This window comes from Argentina silus (assembly GCF_951799395.1).
Source record: "Argentina silus genome assembly, chromosome: 12".
Taxonomy (NCBI): Eukaryota; Metazoa; Chordata; class Actinopteri; order Argentiniformes; family Argentinidae; genus Argentina; species Argentina silus.
Genome location: NC_139666.1, coordinates 5082231 through 5102684, shown reverse-complemented (window position 1 = coordinate 5102684; position 20454 = coordinate 5082231). Strand labels below are relative to the sequence as shown.

At 43.6% G+C, this 20454-nt stretch overlaps 1 protein-coding gene across 1 annotated transcript; it reads left to right on the top strand.

Annotated features, from left to right (window-relative positions):
* The first annotated feature begins 517 nt into the window (after positions 1-517).
* On the top strand, positions 518-3921 carry LOC310813137 (uncharacterized protein). Its single transcript, XM_083681998.1, has 5 exons — positions 518-825; positions 1304-1462; positions 2230-2347; positions 2474-2621; positions 3023-3921. The coding sequence occupies exons 1-5, from the start codon at positions 667-669 to the stop codon at positions 3213-3215; spliced, it is 777 nt and encodes a 258-aa protein (XP_083538124.1). The 5' UTR covers positions 518-666; the 3' UTR covers positions 3216-3921.
* The last annotated feature ends 16533 nt before the right edge of the window (positions 3922-20454 follow it).

Below are 20454 nucleotides of genomic sequence, written 5' to 3'. Positions count from 1 at the left end.
TAAAATCTCTGATGTTGGGGTCCCTTCCATTCCAAATGGACACAACCCCTTTCCTTACTCCCTCCAAAACGAGCATATAGGGGCAAGTTGGTGACTAGGTAGTAGTTTGTGAATTGTTTTATTGTTCTATTTTGTAAATTTGCAAATTTGTTATTGCTATTTTGTTAATATTTTGCTATTTTGTAAATTTCTTATCAAGATTTTCTATTGTTTTTTATGTCCCATGCACCAACCTCACCAAGTAAATTTCCTGTATGTGCAAATAAAAGAATTCTGATTGTGATTCTGGTTTCCCATGTTATCTCAAAATGGGGCGTGGTCTTTTTGGTCTGTTTCTGGGGTTTCGTCACGTTTCAGGAAGTAACTCAGAGTTGGGACATTGGTCTCTATGTTCTATACCGAACTCATTCATGCGGCCGTTGCCTGCTTGCTTGCGTGTTTATCGGGAGTAAAACAAAAACAATGCCACCGCTGTATTCGCTGAAATGCGCCGTTCCTAGATGCCAGGGCTCAGAGCTAGCTTTCTACTCTTTCCCTCAAACCTTAACTTTACGTCGTCAGTGGTTGGCATTTGCTGGCAAGGACGAGTCAGCGCTTAACACACTTTCCCGCGTGTGCCACAATCATTTCACTGACGACTGTTTCAAAAACCTCCTGCAATTTCAGATGGGCTTCAGCAAACGTCTTTCACTGCAGGAAGACGCCGTTCCATCAATTTACCCTGAAGCCGAATGCTCACCAGAGAATACAGAGGTCCTCGATGCAGTATCATCTGGCTCTCCTAGCCTCCGCAAAGAGGCACGTCGGCTCATCCAGGAGACCAAGGTATTAACGTACTGATGACTGAAAACAATCTTGTTTTAACTAAAAGAGAATGCATGTAGCTGTCTCATCAAAGACTTGCGGACGGGAGCATTAAAGGGCCAATCTGGGATTGCTAGATACATTTTTTTGACTTTTAAATGAATAAAATATAACGATTGGTTCTTGAAGAATATCATTTATAAAGGTCTACTAAGCTAGTTCAACTGTCTTACACCTTCAGAACCAAAAAATATAAGCTTGTTTTGCTCCATTGTTGGTTAACAACCAGTGTCCAGCTTCAAAACATGTTAAAAGTGGTGGGTAGACACGTTTTGTTGTTTGAATCCCAGATTGCCCCTTTAAAGACCCCACCAATCTGTGCCATGGCATTAAAAGTGCATTCATGACAAGTCGGAAAATAGGGAAACTCTTATCATCCTCTAGCTCTGGTAGGATACTCAGACTGTCAGACTGTTTCAAAAACATCCTGCAATTTCAGATGGGCTCCAGCAAACGTCTTTCACTGCGGGAAGACGCCGTTCCATCAATTTACCCTGAAGCCGAATGCTCACCAGAGAATACAGAGGTCCTTGATGCAGTAGCATCTGACTCTCCTAGCCTCCGCAAAGAGGCACGTCGGCTCATCCAGGAGATCAAGGTATTAACGTACTGATGACTGAAAACAATCTTGTTTTAACTAAAAGAGAATGCATGTAGCTGTCTCATCAAAGACTTTTTTTGTTTCTTGAAGAATATAACTTATGAAGGTCTACTAAGCTAGTTCAACTGTCTTACACCTTCAGAACCAAAAAATATAAGCTTGTTTTGCTCCATTGTTGGTTAACAACCAGTGTCCAGCTTCAAAATATGTTAAAAGTGGTGGGTAGACACGTTTTGTTGTTTGAATCCCAGATTGCCCCTTTAAAGACCCCACCAATCTGTGCCATGGCATTAAAAGTGCATTCATGACAAGTCGGAAAATAGGGAAACTCTTATCATCCTCAAGCTCAGAGTTTCCAACTTCTAGTTCTCTGACGGCATGTCAACAAGAAAGTAAGAACAAACATGGCTGGATTTTCAGAAGCTTGTGCATATGTGAAGTGGAAATATAACAACAATGTTTTTCTAAGCCGTTAAATACACCCTGCAGTTTGTTTTTGTGCGTGAAATGTGTTTTGGAGTTGCAAAATTGAAAGTTAAAGCTGTTATAACCTGTGGGAGTTTCCTACCTCAAATCCCTTGAATGATCTGAACTCTGAGGTCTGAGATCCCAGGTGGGAATTCTGAGTTTCTGGGTGGTCATGAATGCACAATAACATTCAAATGTAAAAATAGAACCCTGTGACATGGGCTATGGGATGGTATGTAGCCTGAAAGCCTTTTGCCGGTGACTAAGCACAGTCTTTGTTTTGATTTTGTCTTTAGTTTCAAACGCCATATTATCTGACTCGCCGTTGGGATGTTGGGTGTCAAACAGTCCCTACAACGTGCAACAAATCTACTCAAATAAGCCACAAAATAAACCGACCACAAAGAAGCCGAGGTGAGAGACTGGCGCATGCGTTGTTGCAAAACTGTTATTTGTGAATTTAGTTTAATGACATTAAATTGGCCATTCTGGTCGGCTACTCAGTCATTTATCAAACGTGATTATATGTCATTGAATCAGGCTGCCAAACCAGTCGGATTCTGTCAAAGGCCGTGAACAGGAAACGATTGAAAGAGTCTGTCGTTTCCAGACAGTCGGTTATCACTTTTCACCCGGAAGTAACCATGGACAACAAAGTAACCATGGACAACAAAGTCGTACCGGGCAGGTAAAATGGCACTCATTTTGCTGTATGAAGCTGTATAGCTATCTACCAAATTGTGACTAATATTACACAACATCCTAGTCACTGATCAGATAGTGATTAGATCATAGCTCTACACTCCATTGCTTTGGGTTAGGGATCAAATGATGAATAAATGTTGCAAAAGTTCAGAATGTCACCTTTTTATTTTAGAGGATTTTTGTGTTTTTGTTCGGAAGTTGCTGCATGCATTGGATATGAGACGCATGGTGCGACTGCATGTTTACCATATCTTTTGATCACAATACCAAAATGCATGAGCTGGTATTCCTATTCCAGGCAGGTATGCCCAAACGCATATGGTAACTGTGCAACCAATCCCTGAAATGATTGGGATACATTCTCTGTCTTTTCTCTTATTTCAGCATATCATCTGTGCTACCGGCGTCAAAGTGCATTGTGTACGAAGATTGCCTGCTTCAGCTGTTCCAGACCTGTCCTGCCTGCAACCACTCGTGCAGCCATGAAAAATTTGTCCGGGGGGCCCAACTCATCATCAAGCAGCTCTGCGAACGCTGTAACTACACAAACCAATGGGAGAGTCAGCCCTATGACTAAGTCCTACGTCCAGCACCCCAGCTGGAATTCTTCACCTGTTTTTTCTTATCAGATCTAAATTTGACACAACACACGAGCAGGTTCATGTGATGTTAATATGACCATAGCGAAAAGGGTCTTCGGTGAATGGATGCACTTGTGTAAACTTTGTCTTTGAAAAACATAAGGGGTCTCTTGATCAGCCACAACCAGAAGACTGTGTGATGGCCTCCATTAACATTCAAGTTCGGCATTTACCGGCGCCATTGTTGTATAGAGACTAAGCCTCGACTCACTTCACTCTCTATTGACACATTGTATCAGCCGCTTGTGATGGCTGCGGAGGCCTGCCCAAACTGAACACACATGAACACTAAAAAATGTATTGAAAAAGGTTTACTGAACTGAACTAGAACACTACAGGCTTTAGACTCTCTCACTTACAGTCAAACTCACTATTGATACGCCTTATCTCTGTCTTTCTGTCAAACTCACTATAGATATACCTTATCTCTGTCTTTCTGTCAAACTCAACACACTTGAACACTAAGGAGGACTTGCAGTAGGAGTATCAATGATAAGATTTTGAAAGCAGACTAGCAAAATTCACTCTAATTGAATTAAATGAAATGCTGCATAAGTATTGCCTTTTATCTGACCCCCATTTACACAGACCTTGATTTACTGTGTTTTACCTGGGTAACTCTGTTTACACACATCAATGCAATGCAGGTAAAGAGGGAGGGGAGGGTTGGGGAGCTGAAGTGGAATTTGGGGAGGGTTAGGGAGCTGAAGTGGAATTTGGGGAGGGTTGAGGAGATGAAGTGGAATTTGGGGAGGGTTGAGGAGATGAAGTGGAATTTGGGGAGGGTTGAGGAGATGAAGTGGAATTTGGGGAGGGTTGAGGAGCAAAGTGGAAGTTAATGCAAATACATTAGACTATTACCTTAGACCCATTACCGGGTATTTACTGGTAACATGACGATCCGGAGCTGGACAAGATGAACCGATATGGCCCAGTTTACATAGACAACAGTACTAGTAAATTACAGGGACATGCCGATTTTCTAAGTGATCATGGTACTTGTCAACTTCACTTGTGAACTTTACAGGAGAAGTTTGTGTTGCGATGTGCTTAACCTAGGCTCCCAGACTTCTTCTCACCGTGTTCGGAAAGCCTGGGGAAATTCAAGGCAGAACTGCGCTAGGGAGGGGTAGAGACCTATAGGCAAAGAAATTCAATTACTTCCACTCCCCATTAGGAAGAATATAAAAGCAATGGCGCCCTCTGCTGCCGACATCCCAGGAGGGGAGGTACTAGAAAAAATGCACAAGATGCAAGTGGCATCATCCAAAATCCAAACCTTAAGCATTTGCTATTTTGACAAATGTGGATGTCATTTTCAAATGAAAAATTTACCTCAATACCTGGCTTTGCAATATGATTAATGTCAATCATTCCATGATATATTATGCTTTAGGTTTAATTTTGCCATTTTTTTTCATTTTGAAAATTGCTTATTCAGGCATAAATTGTTGTATATTATCATACTTATTTGCATGTAGGAATTTCACAGTGAATAGTTGTTTGCACATGAGCTACTGTTGGTTTATGAGCATGTAAAACAAGGAATGTGCCCATCCCCCATAAGGCATTGATTGGGTCTGAAACTATGCATGGAGTTTCAGATATGGTCCATAATCTTCTACTCTCCCTTCTTTAAGAATGTGCTTAGTATTCTATAATAATCCATATCACAACTTTACTGGTGTAATTTATTAAATTACTATGTATTTAAATTATTTTAGGTTCTTGAAGTTGTTTCATTGAGCAAATCAGGCACAATGGAATCATCTCAAAAGTGTAAAGTTTGCATGCAAGGCAAGTTAAATCAAGCACACCTCAAGTTTTTTTAAATATGTATTCTAACTAGGTCTACACTGAGCCATGCTAGGTCACACAGTCAAAGGGTTAAGAAGAACAATCATTTTTAAAAAATAACTCAAGCCAGAACTGTAATTGTCCCACTCTCTGAGGTGTATTCAGACAATTTACATTTACATTTTAGTCATTTAGCAGATGCTCTTATCCAGAGCAAATAAGTACAATAAGTACATTCTTTCAAAGTGAATCAACTATACATCACAGTCATTGCAAGTAAAACGTTTCATGAGAATAAATGCCTAATGCAGTCACATGGCTAGAGAAAGGGAGGAAACTATTTACAATACTCCATTGACATCCTTATTGCTCCCATTGTATGGGGTTAAGTAACCAAGTGTGCTCTCTGATGAATGATTTTGATTCAAATGTAATGTCGTTTCCCTCTCTAAAAATGTGTTTGTTAGAGGAAAATGATGGTGCTATGATACATGGCCAACAGATGGCGCTGTCGCCCCACTGTTTCTTGCTCTGTGACACATGCACACACACACACACACACTCTCTCTCTCTCTCTCTCTCAGTGGAGTTGCTTTGTCTTCCCCTTGGTATCAGATGAGTGTTTAAAAAGAAGGCTCCAGTGTAAAGATATATACCCCTATAGGCTCACATCTGGGTTCAGATTACCATCCTGAAATCCTAATCTTAGCCATTGTGGGGGACGGGTGGGATCTGCATGTAGAGACAACATCACCCTACTCTAGCTAAAGTAGGTGTGTGTGTGTGTGTGTGTGTGTGTGTGTGTGTGTGTGTGTGTGTGTGTGTGTGTGTGTGTGTGTGTGTGTGTTGTGATGGCAGGCTCCAACACAGGCCACAGATGCAGTCAGGGTTATGGCACAGATTGTTAACCTTTCACCATTGAAGAATGGAGATCGTAGTTGAGATCATAGAGTTTTCTGTTAGAGTGCCACTGGTTCTGCATGTTCACCTCTGGGTGCTGCTCAAGATTCAGCCTGCTTGCTTTCATTGTGTGTGTGTGTGTGTGTGTGTGTGTGTGTGTGTGTGTGTGTGTGTGTGTGTGTGCGTGTGCGTGTGTGTGTGTGTTCCATTTAATGGCCTGGTGTATGATTGACTCGACTCGACTAAGGGTATTTTGGGAGTTCTACCAGGTGATTGACTTTTCCGAATAGAGACATCTTAGTGCAGGTCAAATGATGCTTAATAATAATAAATGTAGGATTTTCATGCACGTGAACCTATATGTGTTGCAACCCACAATATGGTGCAATTTACAGATATGTTACTTTCCATCCTGTCACTCGAGAACATATTACCATGGATCACTCTCTTTGCAGCATCCTCCTTGACTTCACACTGCAAACCAAGCTTGTATGATGTATATTTTTTTTAATTGTATTATTATTTTATTTTTTTATTGTATGTTTAATATCAATGGACACTACAAGGTAAGAAATGGTTGCTGCAAATGAGATATGTTCTCAGTCAACTTATGTAGTAAAAAAAAAAAAAAAGAGACACTAGACACTGATCGTGGGTCAGTTTTGCGTCTCTCCCTTTAATGGTTAAATGTAGGATTTTGTGGAGGGTAAAATGATCCTAGTTTTGTTACTGAGGGAACATCTTCACCCTGGGGCCAAATCTATCAATCGAAACTCAACAGACACGACAGTCCAAGCTGGAGACAGTCTAACACAGACAGTGTAAAAGACAATATAGCCATTATATTATGAAAGCCCTTGTCCCTGTGAGCCTCAATCCTCTGCATCCTATGGTGAACTAAGTGTGTGTTTTGAATTAGTTCCACTGGATTTTGAGGTGAACTCAAACAATGCCTCCTTGTAAGAGTACTTGAAATGGCTCATCAGGACTTCAAACACACACAGAGCAGGCTGGCGGATGTGTATCCGTTTTTTTTAGATGGACTAGTGGTTATTGTCCCTCTTAACTATGGAAGGCCGTCAGGATCTTGTTTGTGTTTCAAACCATACACATGGGAATTACATGTTACATGGTTTAACTGACGTGTACGATTTTTGACCAATCAGGACTTACATCTGAATACATGTTACTTGGTAGGTAACTAACACATATAGTAACTTAACTGACCTCTAACACAAGACAGTGACTGGAGTCCGACAACACAACTCCATAATACAGAGTATATAGATGTGGATCATCAGATAAAAAAATAAATAAAACCACAACTGCGCAGGTGTGATCTGTCAGGTCCGAGGCTGGATTCGATACCATGTCGCGTGACACAAAGTATTCTTGAAGCTAGAGTACCAACCGTTACCCTACTGAAACCTGGGCGCTGGTTGGGTGAGGATGACACTGTTCAGGTCGGATGATGTCACAATGCTAACCTTAACCATCCACTAGACAGCCCAGACCGTTCCAAAGATGGCGTGGAGTGCAATCAGTGTGTTTATTCTCCTTGGTGATACTCTTGCACAAACACAAGGCCCTGAAACCACTATAGTAGAGACTGGAGCTCCTCTAGGGACTGTGTACTCAGCACTACCTACAAGCACCGTTGTCTGGATATTTTCCCCATAAACGTTGCGATTCTTTCTCTGTTTAGGATTTATTTGATTAATGTTGCCCTCCTGCCTGGCCTTGAGTAAATCCAGAATGCCTGTCAGTTTATAGAAAATGAGATTTGAACATGGGAATGTACCAGCGATACACAAGCAGGAGGACATGGAGACGTCATGGAGATCTTCATAACGTGTCATATTAGTAAACACCTCGTAACAGATGTTTCATACCAAGGCATTTTTCAGGGTTGTGAAGACAGTCCGGGTTTCCAAGAAAGTGTCAGATGGTTTAAAGAGAACAGGAGAATAATCGCTCAAAAGAACGGGTTTTTGAGGACGTCCGGCCAAGAATTAAATTTTTGTATAAGGAGAGAGAGAGAGATAAGGATTGCAGCCTATGGTTTTTCTACTGAACACCTCAGATTCTCCCACTGCATTCCAGCTCTGGCTGGATACACTCTTGCAAATCAAAAGTTCATATTATTAATATGAATAAGGTTGTAGAATCCCCCCCCCCCCCCCCCCCCCCCCCACACACACACACACACATCTTAGAGTGCCCTCCCTCTCCCCATATTGAACGATATTACACTTCATTCAAGATTGGATTACCAAACATTACAATGTGACGTTTAGGTACATACAGTACTGTACAATCCCGTTCCCAGTCACTCTGCCCTGGATGTGAGGGAAGGCTACCCACGCGTCTGGCAGCCACAGGTCACCAGAGAGAATCCATTTCATTCTGTGTGAAATCTGCTCTGTGACATTGCTGAGCTGCCCCCATAGTGAGCTCAGTGACGGAATGTAAGTAGGTTCAGTCTGTGTGTGTGTGTGTGTGTGTGTGTGTGTGTGTGTGTGTGTGTGTGTGTGTGTGTGTGTGTGTGTGTGTGTGTGTGTCTAAGAATGAGAGCAAAGTGGGAATTCTCAGTCAGTCAGTCAGTCAGTCAGGGAGCCACAGGAAGAAAGGATTGTCCACACGCCCATATAAGGTCAGAATGTGTGTGATTGTGGGAACTGAGGAGCAGAATGAGGTGTGGGTCGTAGACTCTGTCATATCTGCCTATTGTGTCCAATAACAGACATTTTTGATTCATGATGTGGCACTGGTGTGAGCAAGTTGGTCAGCCCACACTGTACATAGAACATCATGATGTAGCCTATCACAAGCATGTGTTTTCTGTTATAACTGACGGTAACATTGTTCAATGACATGAACCGTATTTGCTAGGAAAGCTGAGTTTGACAGGAAACAAAATCTTTTTTTTTTTTTACCTCCACCATCATAGTCTAGAGTTGCTAGGATTTTGTTGGGTCCACAGACTTCCAGTATGACTCATAGACTGACTCATTTGATAAAATGAGTATTTTAAAGTGTAAAATATGCCAGAACAGGGGGTTAGAGAGATATAAATGCTTTGAGATATGTTATTTTTTAACACAAGATTGATATACTCAGACAGGGAGATATTGCTAGAACACTCGAAAAGAAGGCGTGTTTTCTCCAAAGAAAATGAAACTGTCAAGAGCAAATATAGCGTGATGCCTAGCAGACTCTGCTATTTCCATGCGAGCACCCTTTAGATTTTGACAGTGCTGTTGCCTTAGAGGACATATTTCACTGTTTGTCCCACTGTTCCTATTTTTGAATGCCTGAGTGATGGATGCTCTTGGGTCACAGGTGGGAATCGAAGCCCGGTCTCTTGCTGAGAAACCCAAATGTCTACCGAGGTCCAAGAGCGGGCCTTAGAAGTCTTGAGATAGGGCTACCTCATCACCAGATAGTGATTCCAAATAACATCTGCTATACATCCCAAGCTCTGTCTGACCAGTATGTGCCTTAAATTCAAGGCGAGTTTGGCTAACCATGTTCACAGCAGCAACTAACTCAGGATGACGTTTAGGAAAGAATGTCTGTTTTTCTGGTTGTACATTCACTCATTTACTCTACAATTGTTCTCATTTCCTCCCCTTGTTAACATTCTTATCATTCTCTGGGCGTACAGTCTTTTCATTGTTTGGGAAACATTGTTTACCACACTGTGTTCATTTTGCTTGAGCTATCAGTGTCAATACTCTTCCCTTAATGGGGTTGAGGAGACTGGGTCAATGGGCAGGAAACCATCTGGGAGAATGCATTGGGGAGAGGGGTGAGGTTGCCCCTAGGCACTGGTCTTGGGCCAGTTTTAAATATTTCCGCCTGATGGTTCAGGTTAGGATTTGGTGAGGCTGAGCTGATCCTAGATCTGTGCCTATAGCGGTAACTTCACCCCGGAGCCTTCTCTGTTGACTGGCCACTCAGATGTGAAATGAGTTCGACTGCTGCTCACCTCAGTAACACGCCTTGCGGGAAGATTGGCCTGTGAAATGTACAGCTCCAAATCCAAACCAATGGAAGAACCATCTGATAAGTCTTATATCTGATAAGCAGAGACATTCAAGAAGAAGCTGCTACTGCAACACAAACACAGAAGGATTATGAAACGTTTCACTTTCTCTTCAGTACAACACTGATACGAATCTTGAGAGAACTCTGATTTTATGACCCATCATTAGGGATTAGTTGTTCTGTAATCTGTCACGCTGTCTAGCCCAGGCAGCCCCATCGCTAACAGAGAAAGGAGCGAGCAGAAGTCGGAGCCAGCTCACACTTCTTCTAATACATTCCTGTGTGTAATTAACAAAAGAACACTCGGCCATCGGAATCCATGTCTGGAGCTGAGACCTGCTGTTCCTCTCTGTCATAACGACCCTGACAGACCTAGCACGGTAATTGACTGATAGGAGCGATCATCTCCACGCATTACGATATATAAATAACTTCACTGGTCTATTAATTACCACCTTTGACTGGATTTCACCCCGGATCACATACATACACACGCACGCATACACACACACGCACGCACGCACGCACGCACGCACACACACACACACACACACACACACACACACACACACACACACACACACACACACACACACACACACACTACACAGCTAATGGCAAACCGTGTCAAAGCATCGGCGGGAACCGTGACACCTTCCTGTGAAAAGAAGGTGATGAGAACGGTAAGTATCACCACCGCTGTGGAACTGTCAAGACGAAACAAATGACAAGGAGAGGTGACGTGAGGCGCCAAACTTGGCACCTTCCCCGGTAGACGCGTCGTTGGCATTAATCTGTCATCGTTGCCGCCATTTATGAATCTAAAAAAAAAAAACACCTCTCCTCTCCTCTATATTATATTTAGTGTGTTAGCTCAGTGGGGTCACACCTCTTGATGTATGATCACGACTCAAACTCGAAAGAAATCCAAGTCGTATGTATATCATACAGGTGTTTTTATTGAAACTTCTTGTTGGCACGTGAATAGAGATTTCTCTGGTTATGCATGCTAGAGGGATGGTTTGATGAGTGGTAGTGGTTACAAACAGTAGGGGCTGAGAGAGGCCTCTTCATAGCCATATGGAGAACATTACTGGAAATGTAGCGGAGGGCGATACAGACTGTTGTCAGATCTCCAATTGTTTCCACATTACTGTACAAAAATAAAAATGGAAATAATTCCTGTGTGTGTGTATACATGTAAGTAGTTGAGCAACATAGTTATGGGTCATTGTAATGGAGAGTCACTCTTCATTCAGAAATCAATTCAATAGATTCGTACCCAGAGGGCAGTTTGTGTGCAGCAATTAAAGAGACACATAGAACAAGAATGAAATGGTTAATTCTGTGAAAAACAGCAATGATTGAGCTCACATTGTGAAGCGGTGGGACACAATGCCTGTGGTCGTCATTAAACTACAAATCCACTGTCTGAGGTTAGCTCAAACATTCCTGAGAACTACACAGACCATATGGACTTCCTCTTTACAAATGTACTAGTTGACATCTCCTCCTTCGAAGAGTTTTGAAGGAGCACACATGTATGCAAGAGCATCAACGGACACCATACAATAACTATTTGTCAAATTAAATATTTCACTGAAGGGGGTATTTTTAAATGTATTTACAGTAGAGAAACTGTACAGGGGGGTAGTGGGGATGAAAAGGTCTTTAGGAGGGAAAAGGAGGCCCAGACACCAGAGTTTGTGTAGAGGCGAGCGTACAGGACCCAGACCCAGCTCTGACGCCGAGCGTACAGGACCCAGACCCAGCTCTGACACAGAGCGTACAGGACCCAGACCCAGCTCTGACACAGAGCGTACAGGACCCAGACCCAGCTCTGACACAGTCCCAACTGTCTCCCACATTCTCCAGCCATGGGCCTGAGCCAAACAGGAAGCAGCAGGAGTCAGGGTTCATGGCGGCCCGTTGACCCACACTGTCCGCATCCCACGTCCCCAAACTCCCCAACCCATGAACCCCCCCCCCAGAAACACATGGCATCAACTAGCCCCACCCACCTCAACTCCCTCTTCACACTAGAGGCCATATAAAGAGCTAAACCAACAGGGGTTGAGGGCTAAGAAAACAGAGCTGAACACGCCTTTTTTTGACTCACCCGGTCTAGTGTAATACATCCTACTGTGACTAGCCTTGTCCTCTCCTCAGACTGCTTCCCTGTACCAGCTCAGTGGGTTAGACACACAGTAGTGAGAGAGCCTGGTCTCCAAAGGGAGTTTTTCCCTAAAAGAGAGTTTTTCCTTTGACACTGTCCCCTCTGCTTGGTATTTTAGGGGAAGCCAAAATCTACTAAAAGCCTACCAACAACACACTACGTGGCTTTACACACGACAAGGCTAACTGAACCAAGCTGTACTGGATATTTTCCATATCTGTAGTAAAAACTGTGACGCAGCTATCAGTCAAATCCTTATCACAGTCACCTCTGGCCAAAGCAATTCACAGAAAGAGTCTTATCTGACCGGACATTCCAAGGGTTGGATGAGCTTTTCGCTGTTTCATTTGTCGTAAATACGTCAGCGTTCCTGGGGTGTCTCTGACTTCCTGACTTTAGCGCACCCATAAATAAAGTCCCCATCACTGGTTCCACAAGCCTTCATTGTACATTAGAGGAACAGAAGGAGGATGCAGGCTATCAGAGAGGCTGAATTCCAACTCAGCCCCTGGAACCCCTGAAGATCTGAAACGATTGGGTAGGTGTTAGCAATTATGGTAGAAATTCCCCTAGCCTATCAGATGGGAGCAAGGTGGAGCTGTTACCATATTGATTACATCAATCCAATAATTTCAGACCTACAAGAGTGCCTATGAGGTTAGGGGCTAGGGGTTGGTTTGGAATTCAGCAAGAGACTTCTGGTCACTGGGCAGGCAGCACACATGGGTTGTCATCTCAATAGTCTTTCCTCCATTCCTTGCATTCCTTGCATGGATGCGAGGAGTAGAGACTATTGGGACACCCCAACGGCTGCTGTAATGACTGCCACCTGGTCGCAGTATTCACACAGTGTGACTCAAACACAGGAACCACGAGGGGGAGAGCACGAAGAGCCATTCACAGAACATTCTCTCTCACGGAAAATAAACAGACATGAAACATGGAGACCCTGGCGTTTCAATGACCAGACTGTCCCAAAGAAGTCTTGCGTATCATTGTTTGTTAACCCATGCGCTTACGATCCCCCAGGCACTTCGCTTAACCTGCTAACCTCCTTGATTGAATTAAGTGTCCAAAGGTCGCCTTGTGAAAACTTGGCTGGGCCGCTGAGGACCACTGGTAGCCAGTGAGAAAGTTGGTCTAGTGGGAGACCGTAGGAATTTGACAGGAAGTGCAGGCAGGGAGCCTGAAGTGATTCCACTGTACCAGACAGAGATTCCATTTGAGCTCAGTTGTGTGAAAGAGTTGTATGGTGAGTAACTGCCCTAAAAAAATTCCTTTGAGAACTTGTTATGACTTTACTATGATAATTATTTTACTATTAATTTACTATGATAATTAATTTATTATGCTAATAAATTTACCTTCAAAACACGACTAAAAAGTCAACAGGCCTTCCTGTAGTCTTCTTAGTTGTTTTTTTATAAAAAATTATTTAAAAAAATGCACTCAGTCCTATGTGCTTTGAGATTGGTCAAATGAAAAGCGCTTTACAAATAAAATGGATTATTATTATTATTGCTAAAACTACAGTATTGTATTGTATGAAAAGACAGTAACATTTTGTTTATTCAGGCTTTTGAATGTCGTGACCGAGTTCCCCAAAGGTCAAGGGTTAGAGGGTGGGGTTTAAGTCCACAGGATCTGTTCTAATAAATTCTAAATATGCCTCTAAAGTCTATACTTATGGTCATGGTAACCAGATGTGTTGATAGGTGATGTTATGTCAGTTGTCATGGAGAAATAACCAATAGAATCAGAATGTCAGAACATTGGTAGTAAGAAAAAGGCAAGAGACAGAGAGTTGGGTGACAGGATAGTGGTGAATAGACCTGCCTTTGTAGATACATTGAGCACAGACTACAGAATGGCCTGCTGCCAATCCTAGACCAGTCTGCCCCTGCCAACGTCTCCAAACAGGTAAGTAAGTGGCACTGTGTGCTCCCTGCTTGTATTGAGAGTGGCATGTAAAATGACAGAGGGCCAATGTAGCCCGTTGTTCTAAGGAGACCATTCTCCTTGTTTACTCTACCAACCCCCAAGCTCACACGGCACTCCTCTACAGGGTTATTTTTTGTTTACAAAAGTGATTGTTGAATTGCTGAGGCTAGTTTAGCCCCATGGGCAATTAGCGCTATTGATGTGTGGGGGCCAGTTTGAGGGTGTAAGTATACAGTAATTTACTGCTGTACTCAAATAAAAAGGGGAAGACAAACTGCAACGCTGACATATTCAGAATGATTTACAACTGTGAAGTGGGCCTGAGAACCAAGGTTGCTGAGATGTCTGCTTGTCATTGGCTCAAACTGGTTCTGAAGATCTTATGACCTAGACTTTATGTTATCACATGGCCTGCTGTGTGTGTGTGTGTGTGGTTGTGTGAGTGTGTGCTTGTGTGTGTGTGTGTGTGTGTGTGTGGTTGTGTGTGTGTGTGTGTGTGTGTGTGTGTGTGTGTGTGGTTGTGTGTGCGTGTGTGTGTGCGTGCGCGTGCGTGCGTGCGCGCACATGTCGACCATATGACTGCACTGTCGGAGACCCCCCTGGACTTTGTTTTTACTGAGAAACAGTAATATGGCTGGGAGATATCTTACTCTGTGTTAGCTCCCATGTCTCCTAAAGCCTAGGCCAGTGCTCAAGGAGCTAATGCTACTCTTCAGGTCTTGGTGATGATGAGTTGAATTACAAAGGGAAGAACCATGCATAGTAACCACTGAGTTCATATATATTGGGATTGTCTGCGTACTTCTGAATGGCTTCATTTTTGCTCTTAGTTGTTATATTCAAATGAATGCAGTGTCGGGATTAATCTTAACGCAGTTTAACTGTAAAGTAACACCTTACACTGTCACAAATCATAAATGTGAGATTAAGTGATGGTTTGTATGTGTAAGTGGGAGTAGTGGTAATATTGAGTCTTTTCTCTTTTGGCGGACACTGTGTGAAAAAGACAATTCAGCTGTAGCCATAGTCTTCCTATGCACCAAGAAAAAGCCTAAAGAACAAAAGGAGAATTTGGACATGATATCCAGGCGTGGACTAATCTCCAAAAGTAATTGGAATTTGTAAGGATCATGAGAATTTTCCCTAGACGTATCAAAAAGGCGGGATATAAAAGTCATCTTTATATCCTAGTACCATCCGTAAAGTTAAATGATCATAAATGTGCCCAATGTGTTTTAAAAAAAAATAAACTCCCTATTCTGTGTCTATGCTAGTTAGCTTTAGCCACCACAGCTTTGCAGAAAAGTCTGTAGCCATCGCCTTCGGCTCGTCATGCCAGACCGCCACAGGTTTTTCTTCAATTTCATGGTTCTAAACCGAGAATTAAAATGTATTATGTAGCTATTACTTTTTATAATTGTTTCACTTAGGCTACTTTAGGCAAATGTACTTATTGTCAGTTACTCTGGATAAGAGCGAACTGACTGAAATGTCAGTGTGAATGTATCTATTCTTTCCTCATCAAATGTTTGAACTGCATCCTCAAATCTGCTTTGATGTGTGTGTGTGTGTAAACCTAACCTACATTGTTTTCTAACCACAAAACCATAACCTATAACGCTGATCTTTCAAAAAGTAACCCACAAGCAAGTATAAACACGGGGTGTCCAAGTTTCTGTTAGATTATGATTATTAGATTATGATAGATTATAGATGATTAGACAGTTGATTTATGCTAGTGAGAGACATGGACCATGCTTGGTCCTAATTCCATCACCATCGTTGGTCCTAATTCCATCCCCAGCAGTACTATCATGTGTTATTACATGTTTACAAAGGAGTCTCTCATTAGGCTCGCGGTGGCACACATTAAAAGTAAGTGTACAGAAGACTTGTTTCAAGGAGCCCAAATCCCTTCTGCGGCTTTCGCACTGAGAGAGGAATACAAGAGACAGATTTAACATAGTCTCTGGGAACAAGCAGTTTGTCTCCGATGTACCAGTTTACGACATACATTGTTTTCAGGCCGAGGTACCCCAGCTGTGAGTCGTAGAGTACCCAATTAGCACAGGGGCTTCACTCCCCAACAAGCACAACCCCCCCCCCCCCCCCTCCGCCACCCCCCCACTCCAACCCCCTCTCCAACCACACTGCACCTCCTGCTCTCTCTCCCCCCCCCCCACCCACCCACTCATCTCCACACAGTTGATGAATTACACACCGCACGAACGCCATCCTCATACAACTGTTTTGAATTAGGACTTACTTTTATTTAAGCAGAGTTGGATGAAAAGCTTTACTCTTTTCAGCTTACTCATCTATCTCGCACCCTCTAACTCATTAATAAGGGGGTACAGTGTGCCCTCAATGCACGCCCTCGTTCAACTAAACAAACACATTATACCTGTCAAGAACACGCTAGCTCGTAGCTGAGAACAACAACGTTGATGACGATGGGAGGGTTGTTGCATTTGAGCAGTAATGATTAAAGAGGCTCAGAGACGAACCACACAGGGGTATTTCATTTGGATTATTGTTCTGTTAGCGCATTCGACAATGTGAGAGCACTGTTACGCGCTCGCATTGTTTTGTAATGTCCCCGCGGTACGCACTTACAAAGAACAGACAGGATAATGTAGGGTTGTTGTCAGATCTGCAGCTTTTAACATTTTTCTAGCACAGTTGAAATCAAGGGTCAGGGTTCCAAGGCCCCAGTGTCTCCCTTGGAGAGTTCCGGGCACCAATTGGTATCATCTTGAAGGTAGTTTAATCCTATTTTAGTACATCTGCAACGTGACGCAGTGAGGTACCCAGCCCTCACCATTGGCTTTATTAATGCCACTTCATATAGGTCTCAGGATGTAGCTACAATAGTTAGTGTGTTGTTTTTAAATGTGTGTGTGTTAACCCAGATGTGTGGTAACCCTGTGTGTGTGTGTGTGTGTGTGTGTGTGTGTGTATGTGTGTGTGTGTGTGTGTGTTAGTGCATGCATACGTGCGTGTGTGCGTGCATGCGTGCGTACATGTGTGCGAGTTAGTGTGTGCGTGCATGCGTGCGTGTGCGTGCGTGCCTGTGTGTATATGTGTGTATGTATGTGTGTGTTGTCCCAGGCTGTGGCTCATTGTATTGGGTGTAAATGTCAAGTGAATCAGTCCTACTGGGTCCACCTGTGGTGACACGATGAAACCCTAACCCAACCATGGATGCTCAACCTCACCCTGGTCCTGGTTTACCCCCCTGGGGTCCTGCATTAAAACCAAGCTCAGGGCAATAGAGGGTAATAAATTATGTCATTGACATAACATCAAGACGTTACCATTGATATTCAATGAATGATTCTTCAAGTGTATCATGCGAGTGTGAGTCAGTGTCCTCACATACTGGTTTAAAATGGAATCCACCATTGTAATCCCCATCCATGTTATCCAGCACACATGTGCAAAACCGCAGCTAACTATGTAACGTGTCTATGTGAATGACACAATGGGAGGGTCTCTTCAAAGAGGAAGGTCCACATGGTCACCGTTAGAGCTGCCCAGGGAGTCCCACCCACCCACCCACACACACACACACACACACACACACACACACACACACACACACACACACACACACACACACACACACACACACACACACATACACTCACACACTAGGTGTTGTTTCTACAGCCATGAATGGTGAAAGTCCCTCTTCAGATGTAGTCCTCCCCCATAGGGGGCTGGGGGTGTGTGTGGGGGGGGGGGTTTCCTCTGCCTCTGTGGCCCGGCCTGCTGACCTCTCAGCAACACCGGGGAGCTCAAAGGAGCAGAGCAGCCACTGGGGAAGGACGAGGATGGTTTGTATTTCCTAATTTTTAGAAAGCTGAGGGTTCTCAGTCGGTGTCATCCCCCACATGTCATCATTTGCCTTGTTTAGATTGTTCGGTCAAAAGTCTTCCTTTTAAGAGAAGTGGAGAAATCAATGATTCATGAAAATGTCACTCTGGAACGTTGCACACTGATAGTGTTTCATATGTGTAGGAGTTGAGATGTGGTGCAACAACTGTCTTCCAGTTAGATTTCATTTAATTATTGTGGTAAATACGACTGCCTCCTCCAGTAAGATTGTGCAAATACTGTAGTTATATGTTTACTAAATATGACTTAATTACTGATTACATATTGTTAAGGGATATATGATTAAATATAAAAAAGCACATCACTACTGCACTGCCTTTTCTTTTCCCAATGTGTTTTTTGAGACCATTCACAAGTGTTTGAAGACTGCTGAGGTGGGTAAATCTTAGGTCTTGGAAAGTCTTTCACCACCAAGACCCTCAGTATCTAATAAACATGGCACAAGGGTTTAGTTAGAACAATGTTGTCGCTGTAATAACACATCCAGTATATCCCTACTCCTACTGTTAACATGGCGCCAATGACAAAGACCCAAGTCATTGGTGGGTTGTCTACGTTCTAAATGTGTGTTTTCACAAATGTATAGGAAAACACGAGATAAATCCAATTACACCCTAAAATTGAAAAAGTATGCAAACTATTTAATACAGAGAGGCTGAGGGGGAAGTGGTTCCTAGGGGGGGTAACAGGACCAGTGGATACAGTATGAAATACGTCCTCTGTGTTTCGATACCGGGCTGTGGGGGAGACTGCTCAACTTCTGGCCCCTGCGGCTAACGACCTCCAGCTGTTAGTACAGTGGCTGCTCGCTGTTCGCTAGCAGGCTTTCTGTGGGCCACAGCGGTTGGCGGCAGATTCCATATGTTCCGTCCTCCGGCCCTCCCCTCATTGGCACAGCTGTTGCCGTCCGGGGCGATCGTCGTGGCGCTGGATTGGCCCCCCATCTCTCTGTTCGCCCCGCGGGCATCATTTGTTTGTGCGTTATCTCTGTTAGATGGTGAGAGACACACATCCGGCTCTGTCAATGGCAGACGACAGGGAGAGAGTGAACATATTGAAACCCACTGTCACTGTCTCGGAATTCACCTTCACTGAAGACAATGAAAAAATCTGATAGGTATGCTCTGTCATACCTACCTGTAATACCTATCATACCTACCTGTAATACCTATCATACCTACCTGTAATACCCATCAGCACTAAGCGGTGCTCTCAGGAGGGAGGAATGAAAAGGTTGCAGGCAAGGTTACTCTACCAAAACTCCTCCGGTACCGGAGGACACGTCCTAAAAAAAGAACTTCTCGCTCCTTTTGTGGACACAAGGTCTGGCATTTTTTCTTGACTCTACAGTGTATCGCCAGTGTTCAGTTCCTACAACAGCGAATTTTTCACACTTAGTGATTGAGTAGTGTCTCTTGAGACTTCTTTATTTGTTTTTATACACTTGAATATGGTTCGGGAGGACATGTCTGTTTTTACTGGGACTAAAGCAAACACTCCCTTTCACACATAAGTGCCCTGATAAATGTGTGTCTGTTGGTGGAGTAGCTGTAGTTATTAACGAGGTGGCGAGTGGGGTTCGGTGGCCTCTGTTTCCCCCTTGTAGCTCAACCTAAAGGTCTGTAGATAAGGTCCTTCCTGGCCTGGTTAGGACTGCCTGAACAGTGGGAGCAGTGAATAGTGGTTCTGGCCTGGGTCCACTCCTTGGTCTGCATGGGACCACTCCCTAGTCTTGGTGTACAGCCAGCCAGTTTTTTTTATCTTGGGGGATGCATGATGTGATAAAAGAGTGATGTTGTTCATACATTCAAGTACTTTGAGATATGCCTTGCCCAAACTTTGCCTATGCCTTAATGGTCCATTTCCAGACTGACCTTATTAGGGTCTGAAGGGCCAAGAAAGCAGAGAAAAAGGGGGAGGAATGGGCGAGGAGGGGAGAGGAAGGCGAGAAAGTGAGGAGGAAAGGGTGAGGAAGAGGATGGAAAGGGTGATGATGTGGGGATGGATGAGTAACGGGAGGCAAAGGTGAGAGGAAGAGAGGGAGGGAGGGAGGGAGGGAGGGAGGGGTGAGAACGGAGGGTGAGACTGACAGGAAAAGCCATGGGCTAACTCTTATTGAGTCATTTACGAGCGCTCCAGCTTATAGTGGAACCCCTCACATTCCTCCTGTGGGCACACCCTGTTATCCTGCCTGTTTTGGCCCCTAATATCAGCCACAGTGTCTGGACACACATCAGAAAGACCTCGCCTTTGTCTTTTCCAAGTGCAGCACAATGTAATCGTGAAAAAAACACAAGACTCTTTTGTTTTCTAGCCTTGTTCATGTTCAGCTTTAGAATGCAGTGCATTGTGTGGGTCTGGCTGTTGGTCTGGGTCCAATCAACATTCGTATCTGTCAGAAGTCCCCTCCC

What these genes read in the sequence shown, in the direction of transcription:
- LOC310813137 (XM_083681998.1), top strand. Translation starts at nt 667, where the DNA reads ATGGGCTTCAGCAAACGTCTTTCACTGCAGGAAGACGCCGTTCCATCA. An exon ending in GGCTCATCCAGGAGATCAAG is followed by an intron (nt 1,463 to 2,229) that starts GTATTAACGTAC and finishes TTTTGTCTTTAG; the next exon opens with TTTCAAACGCCATATTATCT. An exon ending in CCGACCACAAAGAAGCCGAG is followed by an intron (nt 2,348 to 2,473) that starts GTGAGAGACTGG and finishes TCATTGAATCAG; the next exon opens with GCTGCCAAACCAGTCGGATT.